Consider the following 16733-nt stretch of genomic DNA (forward strand, 5'->3'; position numbering starts at 1 on the left):
TAATTGTATTACTGGTAATTGAGATGATGATGAGTCCCATACTGTTACTTGTGAAGAGGAAAATGTTGACTCAGAAGTTGGGAAACTGTTGCTCACATCAACTCAACAAAAAGCATTGCTCGCACTCCTCCAATGCTCACAATCATTGCCCTCTCATAGTATTAACCATGTAACCACAAATTCAGGTACACTTTGTACCATTCATACTTCAAGTGACTCCAATGATTTTATTCTTGACACAGGAGCCACTGACCATATATGTTTTTCACTTCAATTTTTTCAATGCATCAGAAAAATTAACCCTATAAACTTGAAACTACCTAATGGAACCATAGTTACTACCTGCTATTCTGGCACAATTGTATTGTCAAAACCTATATCTCACTGATGCATTATACTTTCCTAATTTCTCTTTCAATTTAATTTCTGTACCCAAACTTACTGCACATTTACAATGTAGTTTAGTCTTTGATGCTAATAAATGTATGATACAGGATCATTGCACACAGAGGATGATTGGTGTAGCTGAATTGAATCATGGACTATACATTCTCAAATCACCAGCTGTTAGTTTAGGGTCAATACCAAATAAAAATTGTATCAATTTCATTTCTAGTTTTAGCTTACATCAGTCTAGTGTTAATGCACATAAGCCAGTTGATTGTACTATATGGCATAGAAGATTTGGTCCTTGAAATCAATAAAAAAATTTCTTCTGTTCAATTTGTTCCTTCTTCAAATCCTTGTGATACTTGTTTTTATGCTAAACAAAAAAGATTATCTTTTAATCTCATCTCTCATGTGTCTAAGCATAATTTTGATCTCATCCATGTTGATATCTGGGGACCATTAGCTATTCCTTCAATGACAGGACATAAATATTTTTTAACCATTGTGGATGATAGATCAAGATTTACTTGGTTATATTTCATGAAAGCAAAATCAGAAGCTTCTTTGCATATTCAAAACTTTTATTCTTTAGTTAAAACTCAATTCAATTGCAATATTAAGTCCATTAGATCTGACAATGAACCTGAATTTTTACTCAAAGATTTTTATGCTACTAATGGTATTATACACCAATGTTCATGTGTTGCCACACCTCAGCAAAATGGCATTGTGGAGAGAAAGCACCAGCATATCTTAGGTATAGCTAGAGCTCTCTTATGCCAAGCCAATCTACCTAAATTTTTTTGGACTTATGCTCTTGGTCATGCAACACATATCATCAATAGATTACCATCTCCATTTTTAAAACAAAAAATTCTTTTCAAATGCTTTATAATACTTTGCCTAACATTGAAGATTTAAAGTTTTTGGTTCTCTTGTTTTTGCTGCTACTATTTCTTCTCACAGACAAAAACTTGATTCTAGGTCAAGAAAATGTATTTCACTTAGTTTTAACCTGGAGTCAAGGGTCACATTCTATTTGATCTTAAGAATAAAGATAATTTCATCTCTAGAGATGTGTCATTTTTTGAAAATATTTTTCCTTACTCTGCTAAGTCATCTACTTCAGATATATCACCATCTTCTTCTACACATATTTACAATCAACATGCCTATGATGACTTATAAATTTTACATTTCCCTCCACACACACATCTCATCCATCTTGTACACTATCTCATTTACCTATTCAAAATTCATCTCCAAATCCACACACTTCACCTGTTGACACTAATACTCCTCTTGCAACTCATGTTTCTGACAGCTACATTGAGTCTGCATCTCCCTCACCAAACAATCCTAATACCAATTCACCTAACTCACCTTCTCTATCTCCCATCATTCCACCTCTCATTCCTCTTAGAAGGTCAACTAGACCTTTTAATCCTCCTGGTTACTTACAAGACTTTCATTGCAACGTCATCTCCACCTCCAATAACGATTCAATTCAATCTACTTTCACATCATCTTTTGAATGTAAGTACCCCTTTATCATCTTTTATTTCTTATCAAAACTTATCTACATCACACAAACACTTTGCTTTTAATAACTCCACCCTCAATGAACCATCCTTATATGAGGAGGCAATGCATGATGAGCAATGGAAGAATGCTGTCAATGTTGAGTTGGCTGCTTTGTTGAAAAACAATACCTGGTCTATGACAACACTACCTCCTAACAAGAAAGCATTAGGGTGTAAATGGGTATTCAAACTCAAGCTACATGCTGATGGATCTATTGAAAGACATAAGGCACGATTAGTAGCAAAAGGTTTCACACAAACTGAAGGCATTGATTATATGGACACCTTCAGCCCTGTAGTTAAAATGACTACAGTCAGAACCTTTATGGCCATAGATGCTGCTCAAAATTGGCCTCTTTTCCAGCTTGATGTGAACACTGCCTTCCTTCATGGTGACTTAAATGAAGAGGTTTACATGCAACCACCACCTGGGCTGGTTCTTGATAAACCTGACTTAGTGTGCAAGTTACAAAGGTCACTTTATGGATTAAAACAAGCCAGTAGGAAATGGAATGCTAAATTAACTGAAACACTCGTTACCTCAGTATACAAGCAATCTAAGGCTGATTATTCACTCTTCACCAAACAATCAACAACTGGATTCACTGCTATTCTTGTTTATGTTGATGATTTGGTGCTGGGGGCACTGACATCAATGAAATTAATCAGCTAAAAGCATTACTTGATGCTAAATTCAGCATAAAAGATTTAGGATCTTTGAAATATTTTATGGGATTTGAAGTGGCTAGATCACATAATGGCATTTCACTATGTCAAAGGAAGTATACCTTAGATTTATTGTAGGATACTGGCCTTCTTGCAACAAAAATCTTCTAGTACATAAATCTTCTGGTACACCTATTTCTGGTCCAACAACATATAAAAGGTTAATTGGGAGATTACTGCACTTAACTCATTCTAGACCAGAAATTTCTTATGTTGTAAGCAAACTCAGTCAGTTCTTAGATTCACCAACTAATGCACACATGCTAGCTGGTCTTCACATCTTGAAGTTTCTCAAAAATAATCCTGGACAAGGTTTATTCTTTAGCTCATCATCATCACTGACATTGAAAGGGTTCTCTGACTCTGATTGGGGAGCTTGTCCAGATACCAGAAGATCTACCACAGGTTTCTGCTTTTTTCCTTATGTCATCTTTGATTAGCTGGAAGAGTAAGAAGCAAACAGTTGTCTCAAGATCTTCATCTGAACCTGAGTATCGTGCTTTGGCTCAAGCTACTTGTGAAGGACAATGGTTATTGTATTTGCTTCAAGATTTTCAAATTCAACATGATTCACCCATCATCGTGTACTGTGACAACAAATCAGCAATACACATTGCTTCCAATCTTGTATTCCACGAAAGAACCAAACATATAGAGATTGATTGTCATGTTCTGAGAGACAAGATTCAAGCCAACATACTGCATCTGCTACCAGTATCATCCAAAGAGCAAATTGTAGACATATTCACTAAATCTCTACATTCAGGTCCTTTCCAGACATTACAGTCCAAGCTTGGAATGTTTGACATATATTCCAGCTTGAGGGGGGATGTTAATGACAAAAGCAAATAATTGAATTCTATCTTACTTGCCTTACAAGCTAACTGCTTTTGGAGTTGGTTTTGGCAGTTACAAACTGTTGGAGTTTGTTGTAAATAGTTTGTTAGATAGTTAGTTAGATTGTTAGTTTGATCCCTTCACTATATAAGATAGAACATAGTGCTTGTATTCAATCAAGTTTTCATGAATAAGAAATTCTATCTTTTGCTCTCTTCTTTCTTTGCATATACTTTTAGCTTCTCTGCAGCTACTTCATCTTGTAGCTTGCATTCATGGCATACACCAAGCACAAAGCCTATTCTTCACAAAAACTAAAAAGTTAAAGTTAAACTAATCCCTTTCTAAAACAAATAAAAGAAGAAATCAATTGAGAAAAATAAAACTGAGTTGGAAGATATGTACTCCAACTAAACTTAAAAGATTTATTTTTTGTCATCCTATTAGTTGTTCGCGTGCCATATATGTTTTCCATTTTACCACGAGGGTATTTTGATGAAAATAGTGGGAAAAAAAAAACAAAAAAGTAAATTACTTGAGCATTAGGATAGTAATTAACTTAAAAATATATTTTTCTAATATTTTATATTAATATATGCATATCTTATATTTTTAAATAAATAATTTTTTAAAATAAAATACTTAAAAAATATCATGGAGCTATCTAACCCAACCAGATATTAGAATATCTTCTTCTTCTTTTTTTAACACGTGCAATTTATTTTAAATTATGATCCGTACCAAACATAACGTACATTGTGTGGGCCCTACAAATTCCACTCCTATTTGACAGTTCAGTTCTTACTTAGTTCCAAGTTCCATCATCGGAGACGCCGTGGATTGATGGAGCCAACCAATCACATAACGATAATCGTCAAAGACACGGTTCGTTAATTGTTTGTTTGTTTCTCTATGTTCTTCTAGACAAAGATATATTATTTACTAATTTGATTTTTCAATGTTAATGCTGTATGTAGGATGGGATTAAAAAAAGGTATTTTAGTATTAGTAAAAATACTAAAATGAAGAAGCTTATGAATTCTTACTGTGATCATTACTCTCATCATTTTGACTCAATCGCTTTTCTCTTTAATGCTCGTCGCATTTGGCCAGATCAAACTCCATATGAGGTACTACATTTCTTCCTTAATTCTTAGGGTTATGTTCATTTCATTCAAATAATGTTATTGTTAGGGTTAAGTATGTTAGTAATCCTATTTGAGCTTATCTACTAACATAAAGTTGTTTTTAGCTTATTTATGGTCGTTTGGATTGACTTAGTTTTTAGGTTTTTGAAAAATAACTTATGCAAATAAATAAGTTTTTGTGTCAGTTCTTAAATAACGAAAATTGTGTTTTCGTAAGTTGTTTTTTCATGAACTACCTTGACGAGCTTATGAATAATACAAAAAATTTTATTTATTTGCATAAGCTATTTTAATATGGCAGCATCTATTATGGACACTTTTAGGGTGCACCCCTTCATACACCCCCACTTTTTCACTGTTTTACCATGGGCCCACCTGAAAATTGAAAAATCAAAAAATTGAAAAGCTTTATGTGATTACGGTTTCGCCCTTGAAGTGTTGTTTCTACTTTCTCGTGGGCCCCACGTAATTTTTAAAGGGAGAAAATTCTGATTTTATAGGAACTGAATATCTGAAGGAAAAAGAATTGACTCTCTTCTTCGACCCATATGCTTCCCGGTTCCGACGGTGGTGGGCGGCGAAGCGGTGGGTGACACTGCGGCTTGCGAAGAAGTGCCGTGGACGATCTTTCTATATTCTCTGGTTCTCAGTCATACATTAGCAATGTGAGATTCCATATCGTACCGAACCATTACTTGTCGATAGCGGATCTTGAGAATAGTTGTGAAGATAGTTGTGCAGAGACCTATCATTAGGCCATTCCAAGAGAGAATCAACATCAACACCATCACCACCGTTAAAGATAATGCCACCTAGAAAACCACCTACAATCGCTGACGATCTTCCTTCACCGCTCGGTCAACTTTCAATCAACCTCTCCGATTTACAGCTCACCTTAACCGCTTACGAGATCTCGTCGCCGCATGTAGAACATCCTCCAGTAAGCCTTTAAGTTCTTCTGTTGCTAATTCTTCTTCCAACAACAACCATTCCGATTCATCGAGTCAGAACTCGTTAGTTATTCAACGATCTCTAACTTCTACCGCCGCCAGTAAGGTTAAGAAAACTTTTGGTTTGAAATCTCCTGATTCGGGTTCTAAGAAGAGTCCTGGTTCTGGTTCCGGTTCGGGTCAAGGTAAACCGAAACGGCCGTTAACGGTTGGTGAACTTATGAGGAATCAGATGAGGGTTTCTGAAGCTATGGATTCGCGTGTCAGACGTGCGTTTCTCTGCTGAAGTGAAACTCTGCCATTTGTAGTTCGTTCCCATTGTTATCCATTTACTGTGTATGTTGATTAGTTCTTTTTAATTCTTCAATAAAATTTTGTGGATTTTGTCGTTACAGATTTCTTGAGATTATCTTGATTTTTTCTTGACTATTATTATCATGTTATAAATGTTTTCTGCGTAGCAAGTCTTTTGATCTCATTGTTGTTCTTGTTAGCATCCAAGTTGCTAGCAAATAGCAACTTACTAGAGAGATATTTAATTGTGTCATTTGTCCTGAGATATAAACTTGGTTAAATGATTTAGTAACTAGTCCAATTGAACAGATCCATATTGAAATTTAGAACTGTGAAATTAGTGTGCAATGACACCTTTAAGACTCAATCTATAATGTTGAAACCAGAGAACAACGCTCTCGCGGAACCAAAAGAAAAATAGACTTTGATAATTTAAGGCAAATAAAACAGTAAGCAATAAGAAAGAAAAAAGGGAACGCCAAAGATTGTTAACTAAGTTCTGAGCAATTTGAAGTTGGTCATGTATTATATAGTTAGTGCAGGTCATGTATTATATTTTTTCTTTCTTTTTCTCTTTTTGTTTCAATTAAATTATAACATTTTAATCTCAACCATTAGATTCATTGTTGTCATGTGTCACGCATCCATGCATCGAAAAGGAGTAAAAGGAGCTAAGCAAAATCGATACAAACTTCTTCTAAAATAATAACGAATTAATCAATGAAAATGAATCATTCCTTAAAAAATTAACAACCATTAATATCAAATAAACCAATCGTTAGTTGGTTCAGTGGTGATTGACGCTGAACTTGGTATGGAGGATCGCGGTTCGATCCCCGCAATTAAACTTGTGAAAGGGTTATGAAGTTCGACTAAAACTACAGATCTTGACCAGATATTTTGAATTTTATCAATCCGACCGTTCAATATCACCTAATTGGACTGACAAACAAATTAGAAAAAGAATTTTGATGATCAGACTTCTAATGTATAGACAGATCGTAAAAACAGTCTCATCGGAAACCTAGTTTTAATGAAAGGGTTATGAAGTTCGACTAAAACTACAGATCTTGACTAGATATTTTGAATTTTATCAATCCGACCGTTCAATATCACCTAATTGGACCGACAAACAAATTAGAAAAAGACTTTTGATGATCGGACTCCGAATGTATAGACAGATCGTAAAAACAATCTCATCGCAAACCTAGTTTTAATGAAAGGGTTACGAAGTTCGACTAAAACTACATATCTTGACCAGATATTTTGAATTTTATCAATCCAACCGTTCAATATCACCTAATTTGATTGATAAACAAATTAGAAATTCAAATTCAAATTAGACGATGGTTACGACTAATCGCATTATAAAATACTTAAATTAGACCTGGGAATTCAAATTTGACGATGGTTATGACTAATCGCATTATAAAAATCATAATTTAGACCTAGGAATTCCAATTAGACGATGACTACCACTAATCCCATTATAAAATACTTACTTTAGACCTATGAATTCAAATTAGGCGATGACTACCACTAATCTCATTATAAAATACTTACTTTAGACCTAGAAATTTAATTTAGACGATGACTACCACTAATTCTATTATAAAATACTTACTTTAGACCTTTAAATTCAAATTAGACGATGGTTACGACTAATCGCATTATAAAATACTTAATTTAGACCTAGGAATTCAAATTCGACGATGATTATGACTAATCGTATTATAAAATACTTACTTTAGACCTAGGAATTCAAATTAGACGATTGTTATGACTAATCGCATTATAAAAATCATAATTTAGACTTCGGAATTCAAATTAGACGATGATAACAACTAATCGCATTCTAAAATAATTAATTTATACCTTACAATTATAATTAGACCATGACTACCATTAATCCCATTATAAAAAACATAATTTAGATCGAGGAATTCAAATTAGACGATGGGTGTGACTAATCGCATTAAAATTAAGTTTCTGATAAGACTATTATTACTGTCTGTCAAATTAGACGATGATTATGACTAATCGCATTCTAAAATACTTAATTTAGACCTTGGTTTTCAAATTAGACGATGATAATGACTAATCGCGTTCTAAAATACTTAATTTAGACCTTGGATCAAGGTTGTGATGCGGTTTGTGGAACTTTAAAGACCTTACTTATTCTTCAAGGGCATGTAAGACTTTGTTTAAACAATGTTTAGTGTTATATAAACAATGTTTTATATGTCTATGCATTCAAAGTCCGATGATCAAAATGCTTTTTCTAATTTGTTTGTTAGTCCAATTAGGTGATATTGAATCAATCAAACAAACAAAAGAAATCAATATCAAGAGAAACAATCAAACAAAATAAGCCAATAAGAAGAATAGCAATCAAAGATCAAACAATGTTTATATAACATTAAACATTGTTTAAACAAATTCTTACATGCCCTTGAAGAACGAGTAAGGTATTTAAAGTTCCACCAACCGCATCAAAACCTTGATCCAAGGTCTAAATCAAGTATTTTAGAACGCGATTAGTCATTATCATCGTCTAATTTGAAAACCAAGGTCTAAATTAAGTATTTTAGAATGCGATTAGTGGTTATCATCATATAATTTGAAAATCAAGGTCTAAATTAAGTATTTTCAAATGCGATTAGTCGTTATCATCGTCTAATTTGACAGATTGTAATAATAGTCTCATCAGAAACTTAATTTTAATGAAATGGTTATGAAGTTCGACTAAAATTACGGATCTTGACCGAATATTTCGAATTTTATTAATCCGACTGTTCAATATCACCTAATTGGACTGACAAACAAATTAGAAAAAGAATTTTGATCTAATCCGACTGTTCATTTTTTTTAAATATTATTAGTTTATAAAGATTAATATTCATTTCTCACTGAATGCTCGTATAAAAATAGAAAAGTGCAACAAACATCACTAACCATTGTCTATGAAGCATGGACACAAACACACTGACACGTCGACACTGATAATAATTTGAGAAAATGACATAATTCAATGTAATCATAAGTGTGGCGTCGTGTCGGTGTCAGACACCAGGACACCTGTCCGTGCTTCACAGACCATTGTTAAAGAAACTAAGTCACTATTATTACTTACAAGATATTACATTTTCACATCTAATAACACACTCACCAAATAATCAGATGAAACCCTTCTTCCCCTAATTACCCAAAAGGGAAAGAAACAGTAAAGTTGAATGATTGTGATTACAACCTCATCATCTTGTTTGCTATTACTTTTCACCTTCATTACGACCCTCCTCCTCATGTTGATCCATAACCGTATCTTGCATTCACAAAATCACGCAACGCACTGAGAAATCAAAAAATACGAAATTAACATTAGGGTTTCGAGTGAGTAATGAATAATATGAATTAAAAACGTCGAATAACACAGTTTGAAGAGAAAAAGAAACAATTTGCATGAAATAACGATAGAAATAAGACAGTAATAGAAAACCTAACACGGTATAAGGGTGAAATTGTTAAAGAAGAAAAACGAATCAAGGATGAAATTACCGAAGTGAAGGTATGAATGAAGAGAGTGAGTATCGGAATCGTTGCGGATTTAGAGTTGATTGTTGATTTGTGGAAGAAACCAAAAATGGTGGTTTTGTGGTCTCGTCGTTCGTTCGATTCGCTGTGAAAGTGATATGAAAAAAAAAAAAGGTGAATTCTTCAGTACACATATTATGTGGATGTGTACCGGTACATCGCTGATGTGGTTAACAAGTAATATAGTAATTAATGCAGATTTGTCAAAAAAAAATTAATGGAGATTTCGTTTCTTTATTAAGTTTTTTATATTAAACACTACTTTTTAATATTGGCAAATGTATCCTTCCACAATAAATCAAATCATGAATCATATCTTTCAACTTATATATGATTTTCAACAAATTCAAATATTTTAATATTATTCTAATATCTTATAAATAATATTATTCTACTATTTTGAATTTTATTAAAAATTAAAATATGATTTTAATAACTTTTTTAATTATTCAAACAAAAAAAAACTTTTAAAATTATTAATATGATTGATCCAACTACGATTTTAATATTTCAATATTATTACCTTTCATTTTTTTTAATATTATTAGTTTATAAAGATTAATATTCATTTACCACCTAATCATTAGTGCATATAGTTATTAAAAAAAAAAATTTAGTAAAAAAAAACTTAAATTTTTTAATTTGTTTGATCTTCGGTCCTTGTTGTTTCTCTCTATTGATTATTTCTATGAAATGGTCGTGAAGTTTGACTAAAACTATCAACGAGTGCGATTTTAGAATGTTGGATCCATTGAGCTCAAAATCGACCGAAATGTAAACCAATAAATTTGCGTGAAGATACATGTAGCTTAAGTTCTAAAATACCTAAGTTTCATCACCTCAATGAATACTAGCTTAAGTTCTAATTTCAAAATTAATTGAAATTCATTACCGTAAATCAATTTTCCCCTAATTAAATTGTGACTTCTTCAATCTATATCCACCCTGAAAATCTTGAAAACAGCCTTAATGAATACATATACATAGTGATAATGAAATTCAATGTTATTTTCACACATAATAAATTATAATCAAGGTCTAAATTCCAAGGTCTAAATTTAAATTATAAGGTCTAAATTAAGTATTTTATAGTGCGATTAGGCATAAGCAATGTCTAATTTGAATTCGAAGGTCAAAATTAAGCATTTTAGGATTCGATTTTTCAAATAGAAGAGTTAAACAATTGTTTAAACAATTGTTACATGCTCTTGAAGAACAATCATAACCATCGTCTAATTTGAATTTCAAGTTCTAAAGTAAGTATTTATAATGGGATCAGTGGTAGTCATTGTCTAATTCGAATGTCTAGATTATGATTTTTATAATGGGATTAGTGGTGGTCATCGTCTAATTTGAATTCCTAGGTTTAAAGTAAGTATTTTATGATGGATTAGTGGTAGTTATCGTCTAATTTGAATTCCTACGTCTAAAATAAGTATTTTATAATGTGATTAGTCATAACCATTGTCTAATTTGAATTCTTAGGTCTAAAGTAACTATTTTATAATGGTAGTAATCGTCTGATTTGAATTCGTAGGTCTAAAGTAACTATTTTATAATGCGTTTAGTCATAGTCATCGTCTAAATTGAATTCTTAAGTATAAAGTAAGTATTTTATGATGGATTAGTGGTAGTCATTGTCTAATTTGAATTGTAAGGTATAAATTAAATATTTTATAGTGCGATTAGGCATAATCATCGTCTAATTCGAATTCGAATGTCTAAATTATGATTTTTATAATGGGATTAGTGGTAGTCATCGTATAATTTGAATTTCTAGGTCTAAAATAGGTATATTTTATAATGGAATTAGCGGTAGTCATCGTCTAATTAGAATTCCTACGTCTAAAATAAGTATTTTATAATGCGATTAGTCATAACCATTGTCTAATTTGAATTCTTAGGTCTAAAGTAACTATTTTATAATGGTAGTAATCGTCTGATTTGAATTCGTAGGTCTAAAGTAAATATCTTATAATGGATGAGTGGTAGTCATCGTCTAATTTGAATTCCTAGGTCTAAAGTAAATATTTTATAATGTGTTTAGGCATAGTCATCGTATAATTTGCATTCGTAGATCTAAAGTAAGTATTTTATAGTGGATTAGTGATAGTCATCGTCTAATTTGAATTCTTAGGTCTAAAGTAACTATTTTTTTTTGAACAGCAAAATAGTATGTATATATATATAAGTAGTAAGTCAAAATACAACGGGAAAAGTACAAATTGTACTACTCCCACAATTGGGGATTAAGTACAAGGGGTACTTGGCCCGAAAGACAAAGCGCGGGCAAAAAACCGCCTACTACCTACAGATGCAATCCAAAGGGTATGTTTTCCATTCGTATAGCGTCTAAAGTAACTATTTTATAATGTGTTTAGTCATAGTCATCGTCTAATTTGAATTCCTAGGTCTAAAGTAAGTATTTTATGATGGATTAGTGGTAGTCATTGTCTAATTTGAATTGTAAGGTATAAATTATGTATTTTATAGTGCGATTAGGCATAATCATCGTCTAATTCGAATTCGAATGTCTAAATTATGATTTTTATAATGAGATTAGTGGTAGTCATCGTCTAATTTGAATTTCTAGGTCTAAAGTAAGTATATTTTATAATGAGATTAGCGGTAGTCATCGTTTAATTAGAATTCCCAGGTCTAAATTAAGTATTTTATAATGTGATTAGTCAAAACAAAGAACGCATTAATTTCGATGCCAAAATATCGTTTCAAAACTTATTGTTGCGTGTCACTCACCCATTTGGATAATTGGATCTCTCCTTTTGTTCTTAATACAAATTCTTAATCATGACTTTTAAATGACAACTGAATAGCAATTAAATAATTTTAATCCCTTAGTTAATGCGGTTACAACACTGTATGAAGTAATATATATTAGTAGAATCATAAATTTACAAATAAAGTAAGGACAGCCTAGAGGAATTTCACACTAACATCCAAGTCCAAGTCTCTAGTTCGAATCCTGCTTAGGAAAAGCATTTTTTTTTCGTTTTTTTTATAAAAACTCTTTTTTCTGCGTTTTTTAAACTCTCCTTCAACCTCTAGACGGGTCAAAACGACCCGGTTAAAACCCACGAAACCCATATCTGGAATACACGATTTTAGGGCATTTTAACACCAAAAATTCAAGTTTTAAGCATAGAATCAAGAATCTAACAACATTTTCATATTGTTTTGGATTGAAAACTGGTGGATGAAGTTAAAATCACGTCTTGGAAATGGTGGATAGGAAGACCCAAAGCTTCTCCTTGCTTGTTCTATGAATGAAATTTGGAACCGGAGATTTCCTTGCAGAGATGAAGAATCGGAATTGATGGAGTTGGATTCAGATTGAGATTGAATTTGTTTAGTTTGAAATTGAAAATCAAAATTTAAGGAGGGTTGTGAAATAGGAGATGGAAGTGGAGAAAATTCACCAAAAAGATGTAATGAGAGTACAGAAGAAAGAGATTAGGATGGTAGCAGGAAGTGGAGAAATTAAGATGGTGTTGTGAAGAATTTGGTGTTGTTCTTGTCATGTGAAGGAGAAATAGAAGGAGGTGGTTAGTAAATCAATCCAAAAGGGCATAAACGTAATCTTGCATTGTTAATTAAAATAATCAGATATTAAATTGAGGTGGGACCGCAGTAAAAATGGTTTGGTGCACCATAAACCCCCATTTTTGGGGAGCATAATAGATGCTGCCTTTTAATATAAGCTCAAAAATAAGTTAATCCAAACAGACCAGTTATTTACTTATAAAAACAGTTTACGGCATGTTCATAAGTTGTTTTCAGCTTATTTATTTACATAAGTTCTCCATGGTAGTTTATGAAAATAGCTTATAGATTTTACGGGAATAGTTTGCCTTGATTTTATCCTGTGCTATAGAAATAGCTTATTTGTAAGCGTTTATGCCATGAGCTGCAAAATAAGGTGGTTATTCAACTAGGGCTAACATCACTAAACTTTTAGTCTTTTTTTGAGGGTTTAGAAGGGAAGGAGAGGGATGATGTTGGAAGAGAGATTTGGGTGGCTGATAATTTTTTAAAAATCTATTTTATGTTGTTATAATAATAATAATAATAAAAAATATATTAATCATAATCATTTCTTTATCGTTCTAGACAAAACACTCTTTCCAATAATTTCTTTAGCTATAAGTTTGGTTTGTATAAACAATGCAGCCGGGGTTGGATCACAGGATAGATACCCTATGGTTGGTTGGTCTCTATGCCTGCTTCACTTCGTAGCATTAAGGGGGCAGTGCCATGAGGGAAATCGACGCTACTTTTAACCTTCAAAGGACTAAAAGCACATGTTTTTACACACACAAAGTTGATAACAAACTTCCACAACAATTTAGATGGTTAACATCTTAACGAAGTTCAAAAAAATGTGGTTAATTGCGTTCGGTGGATGATTAATTGTTATAATAAGGTGTCACAACTAATTAACCATGCTCTCTGAATGTAATTAACTGCGATTTCTTAGGTGTTCGAATATACTACATCACATCCATTAGCCATGATTTGTGTTCAGTCTAATGTTCAAATATACATCACATCCATTTGCATCAGCTAACAAAGTTTGAAAATTATATTTTGCTGCAGCTAGACATAGAAGATGGGGATGAAATAGACGCTGCCTTGTATGAACGTTGGAGCGCATGCATCAATATCGATGTAAAAGGCCAGGTTCGTCTGTTCGTTCAATTTTTTGTGGTTTTCAGTCTAATGTTTGTTTTTTATTTTTTTATTTTGAGCTGGCTATGTTTTCTTATTAGTAACCTTTTAACAAATGCCAAGTATTCACTGATATTATCGATAACTGATCTCTTCGTAAAAGAATGTGGTGGAGACCATTAATAGGGTCTTTGGTTTATCCATGTTTTTTCATCTACAATGCTCAATTTTGAGTACTAACCTTAAGATATTTGAGTCCATATCTACTTGGAGCAAGTTAGGGTTGGTTGAGGACTGAGGAGGCTTTGTTTATGGTTTATTTTGAATCTGTATTCATGGGGTTGGATTTAAAACTCAAGTTCTGTTGTCGAAAGTAGGTTTTTTGGAAGATGAGCTTTTGTTTGCCATTGAAAGAGGAAAACAGTGTTTATCTGACTTTGAATTTTCTATCCCGATTTTACTTTGTTACTAAGAGGCTATTGAAAGTGTTATTGAATTCTTGGCATTGTTATAGTTTAAGCAAAACTACATCATGGTCTTTTAACTTAATTTAAAGTTTTAAAAAGATCTCTTATCTTTGTTTTCGTGTCAAGTTTGTCCTTTATCTTTAAAAATGTTTACACGTTTGAACCAACTTTCATTCTTAATTCATCCACTTTATGTTACACTCTAAGTTGCTTAAGAATGAGTGTCTATTTGTGGTGCTGCGTTGCGAAACATTCTTTATAGTATATATCATTTGATGGTCAAGCACACAACTTTGTAACAAAATTGAATTAAGAATGAAAGTTGTCTCAACCGTGTAAAGATAAAAGATCAAGTTATTGTCATAGCTTTGGAAACCTGAACTTTCATCACCCAAATTTGGGAATTTCGGATATTGTAGGATGGGTATGGAGCTTCCTACAGCTTCCGAAGAAACTGTCCATTGAAAAAGCTTATGGATGAATATTGCAATCAATATGATCTAGATGTTAGTAGAGTTGGTTTTTTGTTTGACGGGCGTCTCGTCCAAGCTGAGCAGACTCCACACGAGGTTTTTGTTTCTCAACATATTTGTTCATTATTATGTAATTTAAATATTAGCTAGTATATTCTGTCTCATTGTCAGAATTCTTGGTTTTCTGATCTAAATTATATATATTTCATGCAGCTGGGAATTGAGGATGGTGATGAAATGCTTGTTATGCTTCATCTGAGAAGACATGTTTAGTGGAAAAATTATAATGAAAAGCTTGCCATGCTTATTTTCTAGTAATATTATGGTGCAGTTGCAGCTGCTGGACTTTGCACTTCCTAATTATAACCTTAGTTTAATTTATGGATGGATTGTCATAGTTATATATGCATCAGTTGCCTCCATGAGGTTGTGATGTATAGAAGAATATATGAACTCTGAATGGGTATTGTTGGATATTGGACTTATGTCCTAAAAAGTTTATAAAAATGAATTTTACTAGTTGACATGTAATTTTAGTTTTGATGGTTCCCAAAAGTTGATGAAAATTTCACCCTTACGAAATTATAAAAATACTCTTGTTCGTTGCAGCAACTACAAGCGCCAGAAAACCACCCGAAAATCTCCAGATCCGCGCCGGAACACTACACCTCTGTCAGAGCTTCAAGGAACCAACACCCTACTGCAAGTTTGCAAACAACACCACCAAATCACCAACATAATCGCCTCAGTAACAAGATGCGCCGGAAAACCACTTGAAACCTCCAAAATCCCGCCACCATAACACTGCACCTCTGCTGGGGTAGCAGGAAAAACTTCACAACAAAAACCACACCGTCGGAGAGCACGAAACCCACCTAATAATAACATCCAAATGCATCGGAACACACACCATAAAGGTTGAGTTACCGGAGAAACTGGATTACAAGGTGGTGTCGAGGGCCGACGGCCACTCATCACACCACCATAATTGATTCTACATTTTTTAAGAGGGGTTTTGGATGTTAGGGTTTGCTGGCGGCGGAAGGGGGTCAGTGGAGTCTTAATGTCATCAATGGGACGTATAATCACATAATGGCAAAAAGGTTTGAAGGTCACAAATATGTCTAGCGGCTTAAATCGGAAGAGGCAATATTGGTGTTTCTATTTCGACTCCGTGTTTCTTTTATACGCTTTGAATTTTCAATTTTGCGATTGTAAAATACTCCGATTTGTAGAAACCATAGTTTTTTTACCTTGAAATTTTTTTTACCCTACCCACTGTAGGTATTTTTTTAAGGTACTCATTAAGTATGAGCTAAATTGACATCCATATTTTTCCTGATCATTTTTAGATTCTGATAGTTTTTTAAAAGCCGTGACAGCAAACAAATGCAATATTTTTAAAAGTAATTATTTTTATAAAAATAAAAGTGATACTAATAGTTAGTTGGTTCAGTGGTGATTGGCGCTGAACTAGGTAGGAAAGACCGCGGTTCGATCCCTGCAACTACAATCGGAAGGTTGAAACCACTTGATGCCAAAATTGATCTCGAACCAGATTAAACTGGTGGCGAAATAAAAAAAAAAA

General features: G+C 32.9%; 1 protein-coding gene across 1 annotated transcript; it reads left to right on the plus strand.

Moving 5' to 3' along the window:
- Nucleotides 1-4289: 4289 nt before the first annotated feature.
- On the plus strand, nt 4290-15450 carry LOC123882942 (ubiquitin-like protein pmt3/smt3). Its single transcript, XM_045931590.1, has 5 exons — nt 4290-4421; nt 4514-4666; nt 14134-14217; nt 15092-15241; nt 15359-15450. Exons 1-5 carry the CDS (start codon nt 4380-4382, stop codon nt 15416-15418), a joined length of 489 nt encoding a protein of 162 aa, XP_045787546.1. The 5' UTR covers nt 4290-4379; the 3' UTR covers nt 15419-15450.
- The last annotated feature ends 1283 nt before the right edge of the window (nt 15451-16733 follow it).

The sequence above is a fragment of the Trifolium pratense genome, linkage group LG5 (genome assembly GCF_020283565.1).
Source record: "Trifolium pratense cultivar HEN17-A07 linkage group LG5, ARS_RC_1.1, whole genome shotgun sequence".
NCBI lineage: Eukaryota > Viridiplantae > Streptophyta > Magnoliopsida > Fabales > Fabaceae > Trifolium > Trifolium pratense.

Bases quoted from the DNA above. Each gene is read 5' to 3' on its own strand.
- LOC123882942 (XM_045931590.1), top strand. From the start codon at position 4,380: ATGGAGCCAACCAATCACATAACGATAATCGTCAAAGACACG. The intron at 14,218-15,091 runs GTTCGTCTGTTC...CGGATATTGTAG, and splicing joins ATATCGATGTAAAAGGCCAG to GATGGGTATGGAGCTTCCTA. The intron at 15,242-15,358 runs GTTTTTGTTTCT...TATTTCATGCAG, and splicing joins CTGAGCAGACTCCACACGAG to CTGGGAATTGAGGATGGTGA.